The 25,017-nt window shown below is 52.5% G+C and overlaps 2 protein-coding genes across 3 annotated transcripts in view; one reads left to right on the top strand and one right to left on the bottom strand.

Annotated features, from left to right (window-relative positions):
- The window catches only part of ARL9 (ADP-ribosylation factor-like 9), a 15,382-nt gene extending 6,233 nt beyond the window's left edge, over positions 1-9,149 (top strand). Inside the window, 9 exon segments of the mRNA XM_010561030.1 lie at positions 5-138; positions 405-438; positions 3,652-3,783; positions 4,606-4,612; positions 5,456-5,547; positions 5,862-5,982; positions 7,607-7,738; positions 8,249-8,424; positions 9,035-9,149. Of these exon segments, the coding sequence (XP_010559332.1) occupies positions 5-138; positions 405-438; positions 3,652-3,783; positions 4,606-4,612; positions 5,456-5,547; positions 5,862-5,982; positions 7,607-7,738; positions 8,249-8,424; positions 9,035-9,149 (943 nt within the window).
- Positions 9,150-11,094: 1,945 nt separating this feature from the next.
- On the bottom strand, positions 11,095-19,260 carry HOPX (HOP homeobox). Of its 2 annotated transcripts, none has more exons than XM_010586144.1 (3): positions 18,991-19,260; positions 14,018-14,193; positions 11,095-11,539 (listed from the first exon to the last, which is right to left on the bottom strand). In XM_010586144.1, the coding sequence occupies exons 2-3, from the start codon at positions 14,159-14,161 to the stop codon at positions 11,462-11,464; spliced, it is 222 nt and encodes a 73-aa protein (XP_010584446.1). In that variant the 5' UTR covers positions 14,162-14,193; positions 18,991-19,260; the 3' UTR covers positions 11,095-11,461. The 2 variants fall into 2 exon arrangements, with proteins under 2 accessions (XP_010584446.1, XP_010584447.1); XM_010586145.1 differs by lacking the exon at positions 18,991-19,260 and adding an exon at positions 14,449-14,478.
- Between the last annotated feature and the right edge of the window lie 5,757 nt (positions 19,261-25,017).

Raw genomic sequence — 25,017 nt, 5'->3', positions numbered from 1 at the left:
GGAGTGCCCGCCGGGCCGAGCGGCGCCAGCCCGTTGCGGGGCCGTTGCCGCTCATGAGGGCACGTGGCTCCCCGAAATGGCGCCCGCAAGTCAGCAGCGGCCGCCGGTGCTCGTCCCAGGCGGCGGTGGAGGATGCTGGTGAGGGGAGGTGGTGCTGGGGGTGCTCCGTCCCGCAGGCTCAGGGGCTGCCAGCGCCCGGCCGTGGATGCGGAGCCCCTCACGGCGTGCCGGTGCATCGCTGTGCCGCGGCACCGGGAAAAACGGTGCGGAGAACTGCCAGGCAGTCGTATCCTAAGGAGATGCACAAGCTTCACACGCCTTGTGACTGTGTCGCCCTGAAGAGCGGGCAGTCCAGGCTGCAGGTGTTGCCCAGCATTTAAATTCACCTCTTCTTGTCTTTGCAGTTTCTCATTCCTTGCCTGCCTGCTCACGCGACAGGTAAGAAACCCTCCCGGCCCTGGCCTGCTGCTTGGGTGTCCACGCCGTGCCCCACCTCTCTTGGGGTCGGGGATTTACTCCGAGTGGCGAGTCAATACCACAGCGGGTGACACTGTGATAACACACAGAGAAAATGATGCCAGGTTTTGCCCTTCCCCCTGCTTCTCATGACAAGCAACGTCTGTCTGTGACCCTTTGCTTTACAAGGAATTGATCTCAAAGGGAGTTGACCCCCCCCTTAAGCGATGAGTCTGTGTGAGCTCAGGCGGCGCAGGGGAGGTGTTTCTTCGGCTGGCTGCAGCGAGGCCTCTTTTTCCCCACTGGGACCAAACGGCAAAGGCTCTCACAGGACTGTCCCCTTGTCAGTGAGGTGGCCTAACTCTTTCAAGTTGCAGATCTGCTGCAGATGCGTCCTGTGTGGGGATGCCGGTCTGTCTGTAGCTTTTGCCATCATAAAAGAGTAGAAGGTCATTTTTTTTTTTTGTAATTGGGGGAAACAAAACTTAATGATTGTCAAGTGAGTTGAGGGACCTAATTTGGAGATAATGTGTTACTCGTCCCTTGGCTGGGTCATGATGCAAGGTTTGCACAGCAGTGTCCAAGCCAGCGATGTGGGGCACTAGGGCCACGTGTGCACTGTGCTAGGTTTGGCTGTGGCTACACGGTGGATCTGTGCCAGCAGTAGAGGAAAAGTGACGAGCCTGCCTGCAGAGAGAAGCTGCCAGCTCTGCGGCGCAGCTAGGCTGGGGCGGACCTCCACGTGGTAATCCTTCACCCCCTCGCACCTTTGCGAGCAAAAGCCTCTGGGGAGCCACTTGGGAATGAACAGCTGAAACTGCTTTTTGGCTCCTGAAATGATGGCTGCCTTCCTGAGCGTGTCCCATCCTGAACTGGCGGCAGGGGGCCAAAGTCCTACAGGCAGTTCCCTCTGCAGGACCTCAGTGGAAGCTGTGTTTGCAGTGTCGTGACCAGCGGTTGGGCATGATGGGGAGATAACATCGGTGGGCATCTCTCGGGGAGCGTGTGGTGAGGATGCTCTAACAGCAGCCGGCCATTGCAATGGTCTCTGCGGCGCTGAGCTCTCTGGCAAGTGTTTTCTGGGGCTCAGCATCTCACTAGAGGTATTGGCCCCATCAGAGAAACCACAGGTGTGTCCCCAAAGCACAGACTGCTTTATGTCAGCAAACATTTCTGTGGGTGTCCCTGCTCCTCTCTAGGGCTATGATGCCCTATTGCCGGGTGATACTAAGCAGGGAAGCAATGCCCCAGGCTTTTCCATGGTGGGGCACTTCCACAGCTGCCCGCATCGTGTGGTTGTCCCCCAGCTGGCTGGGGGCAGGCACCTGCAGCCCCAGTGGGTGGATGTGGGCTTGGTCCGTGACACCAGGGAATTCTGCAACGCACTTGTGGCATTGGCATCGCCTCATCCTTCTCTTTGCACCCAGGCTCACAAAGCACAAGTGCTTCCCAGCCACTGGGATTTCAGGCCTGGGACACTTGAGAAGAGGAGCAGGCAGCTATATCTGATCTTCCTGAAAGGTTTTGGTCTGATGAATATTCAGTAAAAACAATTTCAGTGCTGCTCCTAGGGCACAGACCATGTATATTCCTGTGTCTCTATAGTGTCTAAGACCTTTGTGCTAAATGGACTGAAATAAAATGATAAATAAAAAAACATGTCTTCATCTGTGCTCCTAAAGCCATGTGGGAACAGTGCTGTCTCTGTGGTGCCTTTTAGTAAACAACAAGAGTGTTGATAACAGGTGTTTCTGTTCATCTGGGCTCCTGTAGGCTGGGAGATATCCATCTTCTACCTTCTGGGGTTACGTGGCATGTTATTAACCAGAAAATTATCTTCTCCCTCTGCCATGTCCCAAAGGGACCCCGCAGTGAGGGCAGAATTGCAAATTTGTGTCTCTGCAATCCAAGAGAGAGCACAAAAATCCATGGGCTGGTGAATTCACCAGATTAAATGGATGGAAAGTAACTTGGAGAGACAGAGATCCCTTTAATGCACTCTCGCAAGGGATGGAGGCAAAGGCATGGGTGTTGGAGAGTGTGTTATATGGCTTTGAGTACAGCAGTAGCTTCTTTACGCTTTGTTGGTTTAACTGTATGTTTAATGGCATGTCTGCCCTTTTTTGCAATTTTGACAGGATACGAGAACTTGCAGAACCCAAGAAAGCAGCTTGTGCAAATGATCCCAGGTAAGGAGGCACCCAGAGAGTCATGGATCGAGGGCTGGGGGACTGATGAGGCCTCAGCCAGTGCAGAGCCTTTGCCTTTGTCTTGCTACTGCTTTCCTCTCAAGAGCAGAAGTGGCTCCAAAAAAACAGATTGAGATGTTCAGTGAGTGAGGGGCTCTCTTCAATTTGCTCTTTCTTGTTTCAATCCAAAACCTGGGCTTGACATGAGTCTTGCCTTTGCTGCCCCACTGAGATGTTGTGGGGTAGGCTGGTGCTGTGCTGCAAGGAGACCAGACCTCATTGGAGCAACAGGCTGCTGTATCCTGGAGGACGCAGTCCAGCTTTAGGAACAGAGTTGCTGTCTGCGTTGCACAGTCAACCTATAGCTTGACAAGCCAGGGCAACAGTCTCTTCATAACGTCTCTTCTCCATTGTCTGGATAGGAGTCGCTGTGCTTGAAAAAGGCTCCACAAACCCATCGCCCTGCTGTTCCCTGTCCTGACTACCCTGGTACCCTCTCCCACTATGGCCTCTCTCTCAATGGGGGATGAGCAACTCCAAATTTGCCCTGGGCACAGGAGAGTAACCACTAACATGCTGCAAAACCGCACCCACTTTCCATGGCACACCCTGACCGTAACAGTATTATTATTATTTTTACTGTCATACCTGTGGTATAGTTAGGTGGTAATGGTGAGGCAAGAAAAATGCAATCATGAAACTCCCCCAGGGGTTTCAGAGATTTAGTGAAATGACCCTTTCTGCACATCCACTGGGAACTGTACAACCAGACTCATCACTTGAAGGCTCTTTTCTTTTTGAGTTGACAGCAATCACCTGGACAGCGTTAGGAAATTCCGTACCAGAGAAGGTGAGGGCTTAGGGCATGGCAGCGGCACTTTACAGCTGTGGGGAGCCGTAGGAACCGTGTGCGTGTCCCATCCTAGGCAGGGAAGGATAACCCCAGCAAACACATTTCACACTTGTGCATGTTTCTAAAATTTCATGCCCTTGCTGTTCTTCCTAGGCTCGTGTGGGGAAACCAAGAGACAATCTGGACCCTCTCATGGCGTGCTGTGACAGCTCAACCATCCCCAAGAACAGTGGCACTGGCCAAGCCCAGGCAAGGTTTTGGCAAGAACCAGTGCAGGTCAGTGATGTGGTAGCAGATCCTAGGGAAAGAGGCAGCTCAGAGAGTGCTATCTAATCAGGGGGAAGTGCTGGCTCCCAGGGGAAGGGGAGATGCTATCTCATCTCCTGCCACTGCTGCACCACAGGGAGCTCCATGCCACTGAGACCCACCAGGCTGTACTGGTGCTTGGAACAGGGGCTGTCTGTAGCAGGGAAGAAAGTGCTATGGGAACATAGTTGCCCTGACCGCTTGACTTCCAAAGTGAGGAGGAACTGGGGGGTGCTAACTTTTGGTGCCCTTTTATTTCCTCACACCCACTTCCTGGCTGTGGGAAGGGCTTCTGCAACATGTGGTGGTTGCTGGTCTGATTAGAGCTCTGGGTTTGGATCAGCTGCCATAGGAGCCAGCCTTGATCTCACCTTGATCTCAGTCTCCAAGCACATGGGAGCATGTTCCTCTGCTGTAACAAAAAGAAACCCAAACCAAAACCACAACCAACAGCTCTGCTTTGGCTTGGAAGCAGAGACATCATGTGCATGCATGCATGCCTTGGTGGAAACATGTATGTGTCACACCTGTGTGTACAGAGGGACTGTCTGTCCCTAGAGTGTTCCCTGTCTGTATTGGGGCTGATGCAGCCCAGCCAGGCACCTGGACACAATCAGTGATCCCTTGGATCCTCTTGGAGCCTGGCCTAAATCTTGAGGTTAAAGGTTAGGAAGTGTTATGAACAGAGAAATCTTGCAGCATCCTGCTGGCTGGAAGGAATCCAGGTCTTTTGCCTTGAGTTAAACCTCTGCTGTCACTGCATGGTGAAATACTAGTCCCATGTTTGGGAATAGGAGTGAGAAATGGTGTAAAAAATGTAAACTTCAGTGGTGCTGGGTGATGCCACATTACTTGAAGCAACTCATCTGTAGCTCTGTTGGAGGGGATGAAGCTCTTTTGGAGACAGAATGGTGATTGCTAGTCTGTAAGAAGTCCTAGCAATGAGAATGGAGATGAAACTGTGTTGCACTCCTGGCTTTCCTCTACCTGGAGGAATGTCAAGACATGCCTGTCTGTAGTTTTCCCTCCTCTGTCACTGTCATCAGTTCAGGGGCTCTTATCCTCCTGAGACCTTCTGCCTCTGACTAACGGTGTCTGTCTGACAGCCCTTCCTGCCTTTCTGCTCACCTTCTCCCTGGTGATGACAGGCATCTTCCAACAGTAGTGGCTGATGGAAAGCTGGATGAGCATGCACTAGGCAAGCCTGGGGAGATCCCAAGATGAAAAGAGCTGCAAGAGCACAAGGTGCTATTAAGCCATTGCAACAAAGAGCTTTCTAAATTGGCAGAGCTTAACAACAGAGGTGCTGCCAGGTTTGTGTTGTGGAGTGGCTTCTTGAAATGGTCCAGGGAAAGGCCTAGACTTTGAAAGCAATGCACTGAGGGTGCTGGAAAGAGGACTCTGCATATGCAAACAGCATTTACCTTTAAAGTCAGGAAATCGCAAGTGTAAGTGCCCATTTGTTCATGGCTTTTCCATGTACACTGGTGCCAACTTTTGTACATGCAGCAGGCACAGATGTTTAACCAGACTTAGGATACCATCTGCCAGGATCATGTTCTCTGTCAGTTGCCTTTTACTAACTCTTCTGTGCTGTTCCTCAAGATCCCTCTTCTTGTACGGCTGTGGACGGGAATCAACGATCTGGGAGCGTCCCCCGCTAGTGGATTTTGGCTTCCCTTCTGATTGGCTGCTGAAGTTGTCTGAACCGAAAAAATACCAGGCTGCTTATCTGCAGCAAAGGTGAGAGGCCAGAAAGCCTGTTGGATGCTATAGGGAGGCCCTTGGGTCTTGTAGCATCAGTGCAGCTTCAAAGTAATAAATACAGGAACAGATGATGGGTGTAACAGAGGGCAAAATGCAGAGCAGGAACTATGCTGAGATTAGGACCTCTGGACTCTCTCATGGGCTGAGTGGGTTCTACACTGGAAATGGCCGCAAGACAAAGCTGCCTTCTACTGCAGCAAGCATGAGGCTTAAACATCCCAGCTGCATCCTGGTTCAACCTGTGTGGAGGAATATCTGCGAGTGGTGGTGCCATGACTCTCTGCTTCCAGACCTCGCCAGTCCCCTGAGTGGCCCGTATCGCCAGCTGCACTGAGCTATAAGGCCTCCCCACGGATCCTGGAGCTTGCCTGACCAAAGGCGCTGCACCCAGAGTTCCTGCTGGCCAGAGAGGTGAGGAGGTGGTTGAGTGAGATTTGGAGGGGACAGTGATGCAGCAAACTGTCCTGAGTTTTTGCACCCTGTGTCCTGCCCTGGGATATGCCCAGTGTGTGCTATGGAGGGGAGAAGCTGTCTGGTTCTGCTGGGATTTGTGATACTGAGAGAAACTGCCTTTTTGGAGTGAGATGCGGTCTTTGAAAATCTCCTTGCTGAGAGACAGAAAACAGCCAGGCTGGAGCAGCCTAGAATAGCAGGAGAGCCAAGGGAGGCATCCCCTGATCAAGCAGCCTGGGAAAGTGGAGAAACCTGATGGGAATGGCCTGTTTAGCTCCTAGGGAGTACAGTCGTGTTCGTAGTTGGGCAGCTGTGCTCCTCACTGTGTATATAGGGGGCATGAGCCTGCAAGCACTATGTATGTTTTATCAGTGTTTTACCAGAAGCCTAATTTAGAGACCTATTTCTGAACTTGCTCCTTTTAGGCGGGTCATTGGTTTGGCAGGGGTGAAGGGGCTTGGCCTGCTGTCCTGGTTTCAGCTGGGATAGAGTTAACTGTCTTCCTAGTAGCTGGTACAGTGCTATGTTTTGAGTTCAGTATGTGAAGAATGTTGATAACACTGATGTTTTCCGCTGTTGCTCAGTAATGTTTAGTCTAAAGTCAAGGATTTTTCAGCTTCTCATGCCCAGCCAGGGCACAAGGAGTTGGCACAGGACACAGCCAGGGCACCTGACCCAAACTGGCCAACTGTGTATTCCATACCATGTGATGTCCCATCTAGTATAGGAACTGGGAAGTGGGGGCAGGGAATTGCTGCTCCAGGACTAGCTGGGTGTTGGTCAGCAGGTGGTGAGCAATTGCCCTGCACATCATTTGTACATTCCAATCCTTTTATTACTACTGTTGTCATTTTATTAGTGTTATCATTATCATTATTAGTTTCTTCTTTTCTGTTCTATTAAACTGTTCTTATCTCAACCCAGGAGTTTTACTTCTTTTTTCCCCGATTTTCTCCCCCATCCCACTGGATGGGGGGGAGTGAGTGAGCGGCTGCATGGTGCTTAGTTGCTGGCTGGGGTTAAACCATGACAGGGGCAATCTCAGATTACACTCATTTCCACGGCAAAGGCTAGGTTTTCTGGCTGCAGTCTCTGGGCTGGGAAATAAGGGAGGCTGTGCTGGAGCAGGCTCTGGCATCAGTAACCCTATGAAAAATAGGGGAAGAAGTCCTGTCCTGCAGCAGTAATCACTTTTGCTGTAGGAATGCAGTTAACTGCACCAGCACTTTTACCCTGAAATCTAAGTGTCTATCCTTAGCAGGGAAATTATTTGATTCAGACAGGAAGATGAGTATGAAAAACATTACTCTGGAAGAAATTTCTCTGCATGTTTACCTGGCTACACAGGCTCTCATTACAGGCATTTATCTGACATACAAATCCCAATAGCGCCAAAATTACCTTATAGTTCAGGTGAAAGAAGTGTAATGGGTGCTGGGAAAGTAAGAGTTCTTCTTCTTGTGAGCATGTCTGCAGAGGAAGGGTGCTGGGTGCGCACCCCTTTGGAGAGGGACTGTGTCCCTGTGGGCTGCTATGGACGACCTGTGTCAGCACATCCCTCCCCCATTCTGAACCCATGCAGGTGCCAACAAAGGTTACAAATGCTGCGGCCGTGGCCAGAGCATCCTCGTGGTTACAGTGTCTCGCAGAGCCCCGGGTCAGGAAGGTGACCTGCTGCTATGAGTGCAGCTTTCCTGAATCTGTCATTCGTCCGGTAAGGCAGCATCACCCGGCACCGTGTGTGACAGGGGCACCGGGCAGTGGGGAGGGCATGGGTGATCAGTCGCTGGTGGCTCTCTTCCTGGCAGCCCTGGATGTGCTGCTGTCTGTGGGGCTGACATAGCTGCTTCCTGGGCTGAGGAGCGGGACTCGTCCTCCATCCAGAGCATGAACTGACTCCCAGCAGACATCCCCAGGGAAGAGCAGACCTGTGCCTAGCCTGCAGTTGTGGGGATGGGCAAGTGTGTAATTGGGATCTCCAGTGCTGGGGGATGGGTTGGACGAAGGGCTACGAGTAAGACGGGGCTGGAGGGCAGGTTTTGGGACTGGCCAGGCACTGATTTCTCCTTCCACAGCTTGTCTGATGCCAGACACAGCTGTGGACAGGATTGTGTCCCATCTGCGTGTGGTCAGCAGCTGTGAACCTGGGTACACTGAGTTGCCAGTTGGTCACTCTTGAATGCCAGGGGCACCTGTAAGGACCTTTCTCCCCATTCTTCCACAGGTTTCCAAGTTGGCTCAGGAGGCAATTGCGAGCCCTCGGACCCTGGAGCTGGCTAGAGCAAAAAGATTGCATCCTGACTATGTGCCCCTGTGAGATGCTGAGTGGCCAGTGACGAAGGCTGCAAAGCGCACGGTGACCACGCCAAGGCTTGTGGAACTGGCCCAGCCCTGCAGAAGGTAGGTGCTGCTTTCCTGCCATGGGGAAATACCAGCTGTCAGCCCATTTTGTGCAGACCGTGGTACCTTGTTGATTTGGGTTTGGCCAGTGTGATTAAGCCACTGCTCTTCCACTTCTAAAATACATGGATTTTATATGGCTGGATGTGCTAATGCTACAGGGATTGTGGTTTAAAAAGCATTTTTGAGATGGAAGGAGAATCAAAAGAGAAGAAATAGGACCTTTCGAATTCCAATAGGAATTACTGGTTGGGACTTCTTAATTATTAATTGCAATTATAAAAAGCAACCAGCTGACACATGGCACAGTGTAGCACATTGATGTTGCCCAGTGTGATGCAGCTGGCCTCAGCCTGGGCTGCAGGAAATGTTGGGTAGGATATTTCACAGAGGATGAGGGAATGCCTGGCTGTAATGGCTGCGACAGCTTCGGTGAGAGATGGGGCATCCCCTCTCACTAGTGTCTTGGTGACAGCAGCAGAGGCATGACTGCTTTTGTTCCCCCTTGACAGGGAAGGGCAGGGCTCAGGTGGTGTGTCGGCTGACAGGCAGATTTGAGAGCTGGCCCTGCTCCAGTCGGAATTGACTGGCTCTGTCCTTGCTCCCCCAGGCCTCCTATGGTCTCAGCTCAATTCAACCCAGACACGTTCACAGTGAAGGAGACTGCTAAGAAGGCAACTTGTTCTGCTCGGATCAAAGAACTGGCTCGTCCGATTAAGCGCTGAGCTCCCTCAGACACACAGCCCGCTGCTCGTGCCAGCTGCCCCATCACCCCGTGGAACATCACCCTCTTCGGGCTGTGCTGTGGCTGGAAAACCTCCTTGAACACTGCACAGAGGCAGCACCCAGGAGGAACACTTCCTTACGAGCAGCCACTTTTACTGGGCTTATCTGGGGACTTAAATAAAATGGTCATTCCTTAAGAACAAAATAGTCACTGGGGGAAAACGAGCAGAATTTGACCTAATGTGGGAAGCCTCTCTCCCTAGGATGGGTTATGTCTGGAGTTTATCACTCTTCTTGGTTTTTTTGCTGCAATAGTTAAAGAAGTAATGAAACAGCTGCTGGGGGAAGCCAGCACAGGAACTGTTCTTTCATGTAAAGAAGTGTGGCAAACCAAAGCTGACGGTGCACAGTAGGTTGATGCAACACAACTCCTGACCTTGGGTTTCAAAATTTTTGCTAAAGTTTAGAGGGCTTCTTAGTGGCACTCAAAGTTTTGTGCTTGTGACAGAAGTAGAAACACAAAAGGCTGCAAAATTCCAGATCCAGGGCTGGATTTGTTAAGGTGCAAAGCTTTAGTACAGACTTAGGAAATGCTGGGGTGGCATGTGCGTTGAGTTGGCTTGGATTTGGGGCCTGTTTTCTCGAATGCCTGGAGAATGGGAAGATCCAGCCTTTTGCTTTGCATGCATCTTTGATACAAGTTACACAGGTGGGTTAAATCTGTGCGGTTCAGATACTCAGTTTTGTGACCCTGGGCAAAATAATGGAGCTCTGCATTGGGATCTTTGGAGCCTAACTGAAAAAAGCAGAGTTCTCCTCAATGTAAGGGAGAAGGTACATTGCAAAGACTAAGAACAAAACAGATATCGGTGCCGGACTCTGCAGAACAAACTCTGAGCTCCAGTTGGGTCTGAGGGTGAGTCAGTTTGACAGCTGGACTGCAGGGGAACAACACAACCTGTGTGGGAACTGCACAGGGAGATTGCTTTTATCTGTTTCCTGCAGGTTCAGTGTGCTTTGCCCTGGCAGCCCAGCCACTGGCGATGGGCTGGAGATACTGAGGCAAGAGAGATCCTCTCCAGCAAGGGACAAAAGCCATAAATGAAAGCATGTGGCAGTTTCAGTGCCAGTGTATCTTCATCTTCCCTCTGTTAGGTTGATTCTCCTTCTAAAGGAGTAGAGGCAGGTGACCACAAACCAGAAGAGGATCCACTAATTGATTCAATAATCCACTAAGCAGAGGATTTTTGAACCCTTTTGAACAAGGTAAGGTCACTGGGCAATGGTGCTCGTTATTTTTTAGCCCATGAGTTGTCCTGTACCAGGATGGATGAGAGTTTGGGCTTTGTGCTAGACCCCCAGCGCAACTACATCCCTCAGGCTTGAGAATAGCCAGAAGAAGGCTGGGGTTTGCCCCCCCGCCACCCTGCAGGCGAACCCCAGCACCCCCAGCCTCTGCCACCTTGGGGCTTGGGGTGTGTGTGGGGCTGTGTGGGCTGCCATGGATGGACCCATGGGTGCCCTAGAAGAGGAGGTTGCCCATGTCTGCGAGCTATCCCTGTGGCAAGAGGGAAAACTCACGGTGCCCACTGAGGCTGCCTTGGAGAAGTGTTGCGTTCCCTCAGGAAGGAGTCTGCCTCCTGCCATTGGGGAGGGAGGACAAGTAGGGACATAACACAGCTCCTTTCATAAAAAAAAATATTGGTTTTTTATTTATGCCTTGGGGGAAAAAAAAAAGACCAGTTCTTTCCCTCTGGTGACCTTTAACAGAAATGTGAGAAATGCATTCGGGGGGGCTTGGCTTGGTCTGATTATGGTGTAGGCACTTGGTTTGCCAATATCCATAGCTGACTCGGGCATCTTGAGCTAACCAGGATCACCTGAACAACACATCTGGTTTTCCAGGTTCCCTCCTCTCTGGATGATCTGTATATTGAAGCTAGCTCACATACTTTGCCTCTGGGGATCATAAGGAAAACAAATTCCCCCCCCTCCCCCCTTCTATGTTTGAACCTTTCATGGCAGCTTTTCTGCAAGCCTGGGACAAGGGCATGAGATTGCCTTGCCCTCTGCAGCTGCTGTTAAAATGGATGGGAATCGCTAGACAGGCTATGCAGCCACCAGAAGCTGTATAAGCATATATATGTAACATTTTTTTCCTGGTTCTGTACACTTTAAATAAAACTTATGTTAAATAGCAGGGTATTACTTTGTATCTCAAAACCTATTGCAACAGAAGAACCTCAAGGAAACCCACTCTGAAGAGCTTCACCATCATTTACAGCAGGCATGGGGATCAGAGCAGCATCCTCTAGTCCCTGACAGACCCGCTTTCTGAGGGCAGCCCTTCAGACTTCCTCCACTCTGCCAGGCGCTGCTTGAACCATTTCTGGAGGAAAAAACAAAACAGAGATTGAGTGCACTAGGCTGAGCAAAACCTCCAAATAACCTTGCTAAAAGTGCAGATGTGATCACCACATCGGAGCAGGCGAGGGAAAGTCACAGTACTGCTGTCTTCTGGCAAGGCGCTGCACTGTTCCCCGGCAGTATGGGCAGCAGGACAGCCGCTTCTGACTGAACGGTCTTGTTACCTACATGTGCACCTCTTTCATTTGTCTTGCTCGCTTCAGACCTTGACAGCATGGGTGAGTTCTCATTTTATTGCTGTGAGTCCAGGTTTTTCTTGCAAACAGGTTAAGAGATTGGCTAAGTTGCTGTTGGATGGTCTGTTTAAATGGCTGGAGCAGTGAAATGATCACTGCAGGTCCAAAAACGACAGGAATCAAAAGCTGACCTGCTTCAGAAAGCCACAACACAGTGGCTCTCAACAAATTTAAGAACAAACAGTTTTAAAAAAATGAGTTAAAAATTATCTTAGTCTCCAAGCAATATGCATGGCTATGTTATTCTGTAGTAACTTAGCATCTCTAAGCCAACTCTCAGAGCTGCTGATGCCACTTCAACACTGCTGCAGTTTCAAACGTTAGATAAAATGCAGCTGGATAAAGCCACACTACCTCTGTAAGAAGAGAGATATAACTCATATGTGCCGGAAGCACAGCTCAGCTTTTTGTTTGGAAATGTGCCTGTGATTTGCTTTGTTGCTGCTCATTTTGTTGCTATGTTTGTTCATGGCTATTTTTGAAGCTATTGTGGTCCGTAATGATACAACCACGGCGCTCTTGCACTAGCACTGCCTTGGACCACATCCAGTCAGATGATTGCCTTCCTAGCCTCCTCCCAAAAATGTCACTTCCTGTCCTAAACCATCATCTCCTGTTGACTCAGTACCTCTTTACATCTAATTTTTACTAAATTTTTTATTAAAATGGTTGCTATATCTAGCCAATAAAACACTCCAGATGTCAGGAGCAATGATTCTCTGTGTCGTACGCAATGCAGGCACTTTGCAGCTCACCATCCCAGTCTCCATCCTGTCCCTAACATGACCTTCATCTCCAGATCTCTAGAAGCACCCTTGACTTATGGAAAAAGATGGTTATTAGGGAAGATTTTAAGACATCTCCAGAGGTGTACTGGGCATATATGGCCTGTTTTTACAATTTGCTTTAGAAAAAAAAAAATACAGCAGTGCCATTTCTAAGGAGGAAAAGGTATTTCAGGGGTACTACCTCCTTGCTGCCTCAAACAAGCAGTGGTACCTGGCCTATCACCAAAGCACAGTAGAGGAGGGGTCTCCTTTCCCACTCCAGCCAAGGACTATCAGTGCAATGGATGTTACACCAGCATCCTTCCCTGGGACAGGCTACCTGCTGGCATTGCCTGCTCAGCTCTTATATCCCTTTGGCTTTGTCCAGGGAGAACCAGGCTTGGCAGCTTTCTGCAAAATGCTGCTAACTTTTCAGAGGGTTGGATTTCATTTCTATACCCATCAACACTGCTATGGGTCTAGTAGCTTATAAAACACTTGCATCAAAACCGGCTGCACTGCATCCTGAAGGAACTGGGAAGGAACTGTTTGCTTCTGAAGCCCAGGGTAGCCTGCAGGTAGCCAGACGGAGCACAGGGCTCAGTGGAAGTCCCAGCCTGTCCCTGTGGAGGAACATTTGGAGGCCTCTGTGTCTCCTGGAGAGGCTGACAGACTTGCCTGACATCTGGGCTTAGGGCTGCTGAAGTAGCTAACTGCAGTGAGGGGGAGCGCACACAGCCTGAGCATGTCCCACAGCACATCCTGCAGGAGTTGCATCTATCCCATATCTGTTTTAAAATGTCTGTAGTTTCTTCAGACCATAAAGTCAGCAATGGTTTGGGCACCCGACACTATCAACAATGGGTTGGAAGGAAAGGACAGCGTGCACGTGTTGTATGTTCAGGGCTCCACAGGCAGCCAGTGACCTTTGGGGTGTGCCCTTGGTCTGGCTGTGGGAAGCACCAGCCTGGTCTCCAAGCCCAGGCTGGGGATGGGGCTCTTGGGCGGGGTAGGGACACAAGGATCCCAGTGGGGCACTGGGCTGCTGTGCGGGAGGCCATGGCTTTGGGATGAAGGGGCTGCGATTACAGGGGGAGGGGCTTTGGGGATGCAGGGGCAGGAACATGTGGGGTGCAGGGTGGTGCAGTGGAGTTCTGTGGGTGCAGTGTGGGGTTAGGGGTGCACTGGGAGTTGCAGAGGTGCAAAGGAGACTTGTGGGTGCAGTGTGGGATGCAGAGTGCAAGTAGGGAGCCTATGGGCCACCAAGGGGTGCAGGGGGTGCAGTAGGAAGCATGTGGGGGGACAGAAGAGTGCAGGGGGTATGATAGAGAGCCGGGGACAGGACAGGCAGGAGATGTAGGGAGAGTGTGTGGGGCACAGAGGCATGCAGGGGGAGCAGGGCTGGTGCCAAGGCGGGGGTGATGGGTGCACGCTCACCAGGGTCTGCTCCTCGGAGAGCCCGGTCTCGGCCGCGATGAGGCACAGCGTGGTGGGGTCAGGATGCTTGTTCACCTTGCAGAAGTTGTACTCCAGGATCTCCAGCTGCTCCTCAGTGGGAGTCACTGGCTTCTCCGTGGCCATCTCCTCTTGGGGTAGGGCTATGGGGCCAGGCACTGCGGAGAGGGGCCAGCGTCATTGCCCAAGATGGGAGTGGCCAGTGGGGCCACACTTGCTGAGCCCCAGATTTGCCATCCCCATCCCCAGCAGCTCCCCCCTCCCCAGTGGCCTCTGGCCGTGGCAGGGCACAACTCTCTTCCCAAAGGCATGCTGGGGAGCTCAGCCGGGAGCCCCAGCCCCCCAGCAACTTCTGCCTCAGTTTCCCCACTGTGGCAACCGGATGCCAACGGCGCCCAGCTGAGCTGTCTCACCATCCTTAGCTGGCAGGAGACTGCAGCCTGTCCTCTGCTCAGCACTCCCCTGGTGCTGTATTTATAGCCAGCATGACTCCCATGGGGACGATTCCTGTTTACAGCCGTATTTAGGCCTGGGCGTCACTTGGGAGTGATGTCACAGCAACGGGCATGTTGAGGGGGTTAATTTAAAGACATGAATTAAAAAACATTATTTATCCTCTGGGCGAGGGGACAGTATCTGGCATCCAGCCTAGTGGTTTGGTTTTTTTGTTGGTTTTTTTTTTTCTTTATCCCCAGCAACCAGGCAAGTTTTTGCAGGGGAATCACAAACCAGAGGATGCAGGATCTTTTGGGAGCATGGGCTTGGACCCATCAATCTCCCCATCTTCCCTCCTGATCAGTGTCCTGGTCCTCCTCCTAGCAGCATGGCCAGGCATCACAGAAAGCTGGTGGTGAGCAGGTGAGCTGCTTTGTGTTTCCTAATGTTTAATGTTATCTTGCATGGGCATAAACAATTAGTCTGGTTGTTCCTGAGCGTGGCTGAACTGTTTGTTTGTTTGTTTCTCAGTGTATAAGTGAAGGGTCAGTCCTCGGAGGACCGTACCTCGTGCATGTCTGTTGCTCAAGCACTCACTGCCTTTGGCTGTGATCAGTGCTAGGTGCTCCCAGCAACGGCAGAAGTAAGGAACCCACATTCTTCTCCAGAGTAACATTTGTCCCACTTGTGCTTTGCACAAACCTCTGGCAGATCTGGCACAAAAGCACATGCAAAACAAGTTAACTACACCTTGGGTAGGTCCCACACCTCTCTTCTGCAGGGGTCCAAGTTTTCTCCTGCGTGGCAGAGGGTCAAGCCTGCCAGTTGGGTCAACTGAAACACGAGGCATTGCCCCCACAAAGCATGCAGAAGTCCCTTGACACTGAATCATTTTGGTGTTTCCGAAACCAAGCTGTGGGGTGTTGGCGGGGGAGGAGCTGGATGCAAAAATGTGGCCTTTCTTGATCTGCTCTCCTGCTTGTCCGAGTTGCTTGGCCTGTCTCTGTCAGTCAGGCAGGCTGGTTGCTGGTTGCTGGCTCTCCAGTGCTGCCAGGAGCCCTTGGCCCGCCTTGGGACTCCTGTGGGCCATCCGCTGCAGACCTGCCCTGCCTCCACCTTGTAGTCCAGCTTCTCCTTCCCTTTGGCTCTGGGATGTAACCCAGGCACCTCCATCGTGTAGCACCCCTACTGCTTAGCTTTAAACCCAACTGCTTTCCTGGTTGATGGATAACTGACCTTAACCCACTCGGTACCCTGGGGTGTACTGAATGCCCCAGGGCTCTCACTTGCTGACAGCACTGCTGGGATGAGGCTCAGCTCCAAAACTGCCTTGCAGCTTGCAGAGAGCCAGCTCTGCTATTCACGAGAGGCTGGAGAGATCCTCTTCTTTGAGCTTTACCTTGAAAAGCAAAGGTCCAACTGAGCCTTGTCTGCAGGAGGTGCTTTTACCAACAAAAGGATCCCTTGGCATTTGAGTAGGGGCTTATAAATAGACCAGAGCTGGTTGTGAAACAGCCCACTCTGCTTGAGTCACTTGGTAAATACAGATTGTAACAGAGGGGTTGCGTAAGGCCGGGGCACATCTCTGTGTGATGGAGTGCGCTGGTGGACGGCATCATCCACCACCCCTGGATGGACTGGAGAAAGACCATCTTTAACCCCAGGTGCTGCAAGCCTAGCTGGCCTTGTCTGCAGAGTGTTGTGGCCACAGGTGTGTGGCAGCAGCTGCCTGGGCTTTCCTGGCATCAGCTCAGTTCAGAGGTGTCCATATAGGGAGTGGGCAGACAAAGTTCAGTCCCTCATGCGTGTGAGCTGGTGGGGGCCAGGTGAATGCTGCTCACCTGCCTTGGGCATTTGGAGACCTCTGGAAAAGATGCAGGGGGAGAAGGAGATCCCCTGGACTTGAGGTGCTGCTCTCCAGCACTGTGGCTGCCAGGTTCTCCATGAGGTCAAAGTGCCGATGAGGCCAAGCTCAGGCCACAAGTCCTTCCTCTCCTCCTTGATCAGCACCCCACTGAGCCACCTGCCCCTCTCCTAGAAAGCTCAGTCGCCACAGGGCCCCTCATCACCTCTGGATCATGCATCTAGCCTGGGCCACCAGCAGCAACATGTCCTGGTGGTTCATAAATCATTGTTTGCAGCCTGCTGCATTAACGTACATTAATGTGTGTGCATTGATTTGCATAGGGAACACGTGCTTCAACTTTCATCTGCAGGCTGTTTTTGTTTCTGATAATCTCCAGGTTCCTAAGGCGTTTCCCTGTAGGACACAGTATCTTCTGCCTGCTGGCAGCTCAGGGTGCCCCAGCATGCAGGAAGGATGTGATGCCTGATGGTTTTCCTTGTATCCCCTCTACCCCTGCTCTGGAGGGAGAAGAGTTTCTACCTCTCAAGGCTTTGAGATGGCCTTCAGGAAAAGGTCAAAACCCTGGGGGTCCTGGAGGGCTCTGTAGGTCTCCCCACATCGCTCCACTGGGCCCTGGAGGTTTTCAGGAGCCATGTGGCCCTGTGCAGCATGTGGGACCCAGCACTTGGCACCTCTTGGGTGCTAAAAATTGGGGGTATATGACAGGACTTGAGGGCACCAGGAGTCCCTAAATGTCCTGACTGGCTGTATTTACCATTACTCACCTACCTGCTACTTAAGTGGAGCCCTGTTTAAGCCCAGGCCTGGATCCTGGCCTTCAGGCTGCACAGGACCTCTCCCCTGTACAGGAGAGGTGATTTTCTTGCTTACATTTATTTAAGCCTGGCAGAAATACAGAGAATCACAACTGTTTTGCTCAGCTGCTGAAAAGCACCACTGGTCACTGCTTTTTTCTGCCTAAATTTTTGCAGGCATTGGGGAAAAAACCAGCTTTTTCACTGCAAACGATGTAAACCATCTATTCGGCTTTCAGAAAGGCTGGGGGGGCTGTGATCATCATTCAGGTCTGTGAGCAGTCCCATGCCCACTGCTGTCTCCCCTGGGCAGCACAGGGAGGAAAGTTCAGGGGCAGGCGGTTACTCACCCAGGCAGAAATGACAATGCCAGATGCACTGTCACAGTGAAACCACAGCACCAGTGACACCTGCTCTGTCCTATGCGTCAAGCTAAAGAGCCCTGGGGAATTCACACTTGGCTCTGGTTAACTGTCTTGGTTTTAGGTGGAGCAATGTGAGAGCAGCCACCAGCTGAAGCTTGCAAGGAGTTCATCGGCTGCTTGGGCTGCTGTGGGCGGCTGCAGCCAGCATGGATCTGTAGATGGAGGCTGTGCAGGTAGCATCTGGTGCTCTTAGTGTGGCTGATGGGGCATTTAAATGCAATTCCAGGGCCATTTTGGAGTGAGCAGACAAAAGGCAATGGCTGATGGACACAAGTTGCAGCAAGAGAAAGTATTATTAGATATTGGGGAAAAAAAATCTTCATAGTATGGGGGGTCCAGCATGGGGACAGGGACCAGAGAGGTCAGGGCACTTCCATCCTTGGTGATCTCTAAAAATCAGCTGGACAAAGCCCTGTGTGACCTGACCTAGATGTGAGGGAGGACCAGTGGGGTGGCGAGAGACCTCCCTCTACAATTATACTGCCTGTGTCCTGTGGTTGCACCAAGCTCCCCAGAGACACCCTGGGCTTACTAGCAGGGCTCCCGTCTCTGGCCTGAGATGGGAGAGGACATCTCTCTGTCTCCCAGCTTGCCTGCACAGCACTTGCTAGTGCAGTCAGCATTTACTACCCTGGCAGAAAGCAGCCACTTTTCCAGAAAAGACGTGATCTCTGGTTTGCTCAGCTTTGCTTTTTTGAACGGCAGACACAGTAACTGGCTGGCTGTGCAGCTCTCTAATGGTGTTCTGCACCCAAAGCCCCTGGAAAACTCTCTGAGCAGCAGCTCCTGCCCAGCTGACAGGGGCCCATAGCCCCTGCTGGGCTTCTTGACCCCTTCCCCAGTGCTCTCCTCACTGTCAGAGCTGGGATGCGACTGGAGGCATCTGCGCCTGGTTTTAGCTTGCAGCTATTTCCTGCCACTGTGGGGATCAAAATAGCAGTTCTCAATGCAAACGAGCCCTCCTGCCCTCCCTTGCTCTGCTGCAGAGCCATGTCCTGTCCCAAGCTTTGCTCGGCCTCCTGCTGTGGGGTGGCTGTGGATAACATCAGCTGGCATGGCGCACAGGATAAGGTGGGACGGAGGCTTTAAAAATAAACCAGACCCTGCCATAAATAAGGAAAAACCACCTGTCAGGCATCCTGTAAACTACCCGTTCAGCCTTCTAGAAGATAATATCGGATGGGAACAAAGCAAACAAGAGCACAGCAGCTGCTGAAACAGAGGCAGGTCCCCGTGGTACCCCCAGCCTGGGGTCTCTGCCTGTGTGCCCCTCTCCCTGCCCCAGGCGTGAAGCTTTCCCACCACAGCCCTACTGGGCGCTGCTTCAACCTCCCCAGCATCAATAAGCGCTTGTCAGCTCCTCCCTCCATGCCCCCCCCCCCATCCCCCTCTGCAAATCCACCCCAGCACCCCCAGCTCAAAGCCTGCGCTTACCTGGAGCTGGCAAGGACCAGAAGTGTGTAAAAGAAGAACCCCGCAGGTCCTTGGGTGACTGCTTAAGTATCTGCGTGTGTGTGTGACAGGCAGGGACCTGAAAAACCTGCCGCAAATCACAGGAGCTCCTGGGATCCACAGCCACTCTCTGGGCTGGTAATTCAGGTTTGGCATCCACTCTCCTTGGCAGGGCTCAACGCATGGTTGTACGCACTGTAGGGCTCTCTGGACGGGTGGCACGAGGAAGCCATCGGGGCTCGTCCTGCCACGATCCGGGCTGGTGGACGCCATCCTGCGGGCCTGGGCAAGGGCTACTGGGGCTGTTCCTGCAGGGGTACAGGAAGGGTGAAGGCAGGGTGCGGCGGAAACTGCGCTCCACCGTTGCGCTGCGCTCCAGGCGAGCCAGCCTGCCTGCCCTTCTGGGGGTCCCGGGGTCCCCACCTTTGCCCCCTCGGCCAGGCTGTGGCCAGCTCCCTTGCCGTGGGGAGCCCCGCTTCGGGCTTTGCTGATGGAGCATGGTAGCGGTCACTGCTGTGCAGGGCTGGTTACTCATCTTGCTTGAGCCCCCTGCAAATGATTTGTCCGGGTTTAAGGTTCCTGACCCTGCTGTCGCTTTAGTCAGCCCCGTGATCCTGCCAGGCTGAGTATAGGGGCAGGACTGGGTCCTGGACCTGACCTGCTGCTGCAGCCCAAGTGCCCTCAGAGGCACATGGCAGGAGCCTGGCTGTGGATCAGAGCATCCTCTTCTGCCAAGAACCTATACTGTCCTCGATTCAAGTGCCCAGGAGTCTGCAGCTCCCAGTGGGGTGGGCTGGAAGCATTAGACAGCAGCTTAAAAAGAGGCATCTTGTGGGGTGGGGTGCAGTGGGGAGGAGCTGATTTTCTCTCAGCTCACAGACAGCTGGAAGGGGGTGCTGGAAAATCAGAGGGGCTGGAGAAAGCGCTCATGAGAAGCTGAGTATGGGTTGCAATGGCTGAGATTATCTGCCAGAGCAAAAGGAAAACTGGCACTGGATGCAAATAGCTGTGGAGCTGGCTGGAGTCAGGGGTAGGGAGCCCTGCCCCTGGGGAGAAGTGGCTGGACAAACCCAGGCAACAAACCTGCCATATGTTTGGCAATGAGCCATGACTGTCCTGAAGATTGAGTGGTTTTGTAATGTGGGGGGAAACATGGGCCAAGGCAAGGGGATTGCGAAGAGATCTGCGCCAAAGGGCAGGCAGACCCGTGCCAGTTTTCCTAGCAGGATGACGTTGATCAAGCAAGAGTCCTTCTGCTACAGAGATAGCCTCACTGCCTGATAAACCAAGTGGTGCTGTTCAAGTGGCTGCCAGAGGAGGTTTTCGGGAGAAGGCTTGATCCTGCATGCCTTGGGCGGGCACCCGGCCAAGGGGATATGTCCTGTTTATCACTGGTGCTAAGCGACAGGAGCATGGGTAGCGATGGGTGGGGGCAAGCAGGTTGGAAGACGTGTCTGATGGGATGGCTCCAGCAACCACGGCTGGAGGGATTCAGGTGCATTCAAGGGGGCTGGAGCAGACCCCTGCAGCAGGACACAGCCCTGGATTTTGAACCCAGTGTGGGAGGCCTAGGCAAAGGCCCTGAATTGCATACTGCCATGTGCTTGGGGAAGCTCTGGTGGGTATTGCGACTTACCTACCTCATGCCTATGCTCTGCTCTGGCACCTGCTCTTGGCCACCCTTGGAGACAGGACAGGTGGGAAGATATTCCGGCCCAGAAAGATTTTCTTATGTTTGTACGCTGTCTTTTATTTTCTTCCATGCATGTGCCCCAAGCATTGCAAAATGTGAGTAACCTGGCCTGCGGGAACAGGATCAGCTCTTCTCTTCCCTTGTTTATTGCTGTCAACAGAGAGAAAGTCTTTAATGTGGAAAAAACCTTTTCCTTTAGCCTGTGAACCCAGCCCAGACTTGCACTGGGAGTGCTGGCAGTGACGTGTTTCAGGCTTAGACATGCCACTGAAATGGCTTCAGAGGCACTGAGAGTCCTGCAGTGACAGTGCGAAAGTCACATCACGAATCTGTCCATGTCTGGCTGGCAAATGCTGATGCTTTTCTGATCCCAAAATCTTTTAGGCCCCATTTCTCTTCCTGGGAGAGGGTCAAAGTACAGCTGGAGTTTATGCCTCACCTGGCATGAGGAGATCCTGGCCCCAGAGGATGTTCCTTTGTCAGGAGAGTTAGATTAAATAAAGTGTGGGGTGCATCCAGGCCCATCACTGAATTTTCCTCTCTACAGGGGAAGAAATATAGCTGTTGTGATGTGCATTTGACGATTTTGCATAATACTGTGGCATTGGAGGGAGGAGTTGGCAGCTGCAGCCTGTGTTCAGTATCCTGCTCCTCTGGACCCCTCTTGCAGAGGCCTGAGTATCATCCAGTGCTTGCACTATGGCAACATGTTGGCTGCAGTTAATTTGTGGGAGGCATTGGATGCATAGCTCATGGCCATCCTGGCTCAAATATTGTCCCTCTAACGCTGCGTGGAGACAGGATGGAAAAAAGATGAAGAGGAGAGGGGGGAAGGAACTTGTCAAGCCATCAGGAGAGAATGGGCTATAATTCAGCTTTTCTGATTCGTTCATACTGCCTCCTTTGCAGGCATGTGTTTCTCCTGAATTTTGCCATGTTTTCCTTCCTGAAAAGGAGGCTTAGTACCAGTGCCTCTTGTCTGGGCATTAAGCAGAGATTTTTTTTTCTTTTTCTGACTATGTGAGTTAAAAAATATGTGCTTTCCAGAGACTCCCCCACCCCAACTCAGTTGTCAGAGTGAGAGCAAAACCTTCCCTTCTCGCCCTGATCACACCAATGCAAAGGACAACCACAAAAGCCATCTTCTGTTTTGTTTTCCAGTGTTTTTCTCCTGATGTGCTGGGGTTTTCTGGCTACAAACCCAAAAAATGTGGCTGGAAACAAGGCTTTACAGAATTTTTTGGCTTCCATCCAGTTAGAGAAGAGTTTCCTAACCAGCCAGTACTGACTCACAGGACAGCTCTTGCAGCTAATCAGATGAGATTTCTACCTGCAAAACCCACTTGCTCCAGAATAGCGTAAGAGATCAGTTGCTCTGCAGGGTGCAGCTAACAGTTGCATTTATTGGATACCCCAAAACAGAAGAACCTGACTGAATCATTGATCTTTTGATCAGTTTTTTCCCTGGGAGAGCAGCAACACTAACTGCAGCCCAAGAGCCAGCAGCACACAGTGCTCACTCAGATCATGCCCCGGGCAGGGGAAAGAGGAGGAGGTGGGCACAGGTGGCTCCTTGCTGCCCTTGTCGCTGGAGCAGGGCTGCCTGCTGCCCACCCGGGCTCAGCAACTGCCTCAGCTGCACACTCCTTCATGCATTTTCCTTTTGTTTTACTGGGCAGGGTTCAGCCTGTCTCTCCTCAGCATCAGAACTGATCCAGGCCAGACAGATACGAATCAGATGTGACTTCCAATAAGATCCCTGCCTTTTCTTTGTCCATGGGATACAGCCGAGTGGATGGAAACTGCGGTGTTTTATTGCTCCTCCAGTTGTTCCAATACTTCTCAGAGAACAGTGTCATCTCATCGGTATTTCCATGTGCAATCTCTGCCTGGGGTACAGTCTTCCTCCCTCGTCTCCCTCTTACTAACCAGATTGTTTTGAAGTGACTAAACCAGGTGCTGATACGTCCAATTCCTTGCCAGGAGGCTTTTCAGCGGCACTGCCATTGCTTGTAGGCAGAGCATGCCCTAGCACGCCGGAGAGAGCCGGCAGGGCATCACACGTGTGAGCTGCCCGCTGTGCCCAGCCCAGGAAAACATGGGCTCCGGCACTGGCGAGAAGCAGGGAAGAGGCTAGAGGAGACATGCAGAGCTGCTGTCTACTCCTGGAGTGCCAGAGGGATGTGAAGAAGAGCGAGTGCCCTTCCAGAGATTCGGATGGCCATGCATTTTCTAGGGAGCAAGTCAGAGAGGCAGGAGGCTGGAAGATGCCTCCTGAAGTCTGTCCTGGTCTGAACCTCTAGGCTGGAGCTGCCTGGTTTTGGAAGTCCGGACTCAGACACTTGTGTACGGGTCAATGAAGGGACTTTATCCCTCCCTGGAGCAGGGATGAGCTCTGCCAGACCACTAGCATGGCCCTCTTGGTTGCAGTAGGCGTGCTGTCCTGAAGGCCTACCCTGAGGAAAGCAAGGGGCCTTAGCGGGATGAGCACAGGCACAGACCAGCCTGTAGCTGTGCCATCGAGCCCAGCCGCTTTCCTCAACCTTCACCACAAGGGACAAGGACCATGTTTTCCCCTGTGCTGTCCCAGGCCGGGCAGCCCATGGGTGCTGCTCGCTGTGAGGGGCAGGGGGGGTGCCCCCTGGCTGCAGGAGGTGCATGGCCCCTGCGCCCGCCTCGCATCAGCGGTGACATGCAGCCGTCAGTGGTCCCTGTGGTTTTGGTGGGACCAGTTTGGGTGGGTGGCACAAGGCCATGGTGGGCGCCCGCTGAAAGGTGACCCTGGTGCCACCAGCTGCTGGGGCATCACCCCAGGCCCCAGGACTGTGAGCAGGATGGGTCATTTCTGTGCAACACACACCACAGCCCCCGGGGCACCCGCGGGGCCCCCGTGGCACTGACAAATGACGAAGATGACTTGCAGAGTGACAGTGAACACGGAAGGAACGTAAAGGAGATTGGTCCTCTGCTCTGGCTGCCAAGTGTCGGGCAGCGGTTTCAGGGGCCCCGTGCAATTAATTTAAAAAGTGTTTTTCCCTTTAGCAACCTGGGGTTTGCTGCTCTTGGGAAGCTGGCACTGATGAAGGCATCGCAGTTACCTGGGTGCTAGCTGCCAACAATCTTCTCTACATGGCTGGCCACAGGGACAGCTGGGGGAGCACAACAGAGGTGCTCACGGCTGGCTCCCTCTTTGCTCTGACAGCCTCACCGCCCCAGGGAGCAGGTCACCCATAGCGGGACATCCTCTGCTCCTGGGACCTCCCCCCTGCTCCAGCTTTGGGGGCTGGGACACTCCGCTGTCAGAGGGTTGGTTGTGTCCAGTGTGTCTGGCAGAGGGACTCCAGGCTGGAGGAGGATGCTCCTTGCTGTATCTCTCAGGACACAGTCACCGGGCTGATGGATGGGGGTGCTTTCCAGGGAAGAGCAGTGGGTTGCTGTGCTGCATAGGTAAGCAGCTGGAGAGTGGTCAACCCATGGAAGAGCCCAGCAGGCTCAAACAAGCACAAACACCATAACAAACCTGAGCTAAAGAAGCTGTACCTGCACCACTGCTTAAGGAAGTCCCACTCTTGTCTGCAGCATGTGGTTTTGCTCCTTGTCCTGCTGGAGGGGAGTGGTTTGGGGGACAGAAGAGGCTGGGGGTAGCATGTCCCATCAGCAGTGAGGTCAGGTCCTGGGGGCTCACTGCCAAGCTGAGGCTGTTTGAAGCAGGAGGGCTTCTGGTGCTGGCGTGGGATTGCCTTCATGTTGCTCTGAGTGTCTGTGTGCCTATCTCTTGGCTGACTGGTACTACATACAGCCAGTGTGTCTGGCTTCCCTGGGTGGGTTTTTCTGCCTTCTTCAAAGGCTGTTTCTTGGCTCGGGCCTAGTCCTGGCTAGTAAGATCTTCCCCAGAGAGGGCTTGGTGTAGGGCTGTGTCTCCTGTTTCTTAAGTCTATGGCTTGGCCGCACGAAACCCTGCTCAGTGGGGTGGGCACCACAGGGCTGAGCTGAGAGACCCTGCTGGAGAGCTGTGTCCCCATCACTGTGCTGCTCCTGCTGTCCAGTGCTGGCCTGTCTGTATGGCAAGAGAGCACTGGAGGAGGCAGTCAGGGCTTTCCAGAGCCTGCTTGCCTTGAAATACACTTCACTTTTAGCAGATATTTTTTTAGCAAGATACTAATTCTAGCCTCTGCTGCCCATTCAGCTCTTCTGCACATAGACATGGCTTTGCTGACCTGTGAGGCTGAGCTGAGCTGTTTCCCTTTAAGTCAGGGAAAGGTAGTCTTGAGTTCTCCTGACTTGATTTCTCCCAACCCGCTCCATTGTTGGGTTGT

The sequence above is a fragment of the Haliaeetus leucocephalus genome, unplaced genomic scaffold (genome assembly GCF_000737465.1).
Source record: "Haliaeetus leucocephalus isolate CR32 unplaced genomic scaffold, Haliaeetus_leucocephalus-4.0 Scaffold140, whole genome shotgun sequence".
NCBI classification, from domain to species: Eukaryota; Metazoa; Chordata; class Aves; order Accipitriformes; family Accipitridae; genus Haliaeetus; species Haliaeetus leucocephalus.
Note: the sequence above shows the minus strand (reverse complement) of the source record. Positions and strands in the feature narration are given on the sequence as shown.

Bases quoted from the DNA above. Each gene is read 5' to 3' on its own strand.
- HOPX (XM_010586144.1), bottom strand. From the start codon at position 14,161: ATGGCCACGGAGAAGCCAGTGACTCCCACTGAGGAGCAGCTGGAGATC. The intron at 11,540-14,017 runs GTGAGCGTGCAC...TTTTTCCTCCAG, and splicing joins TCTCCGAGGAGCAGACCCTG to AAATGGTTCAAGCAGCGCCT.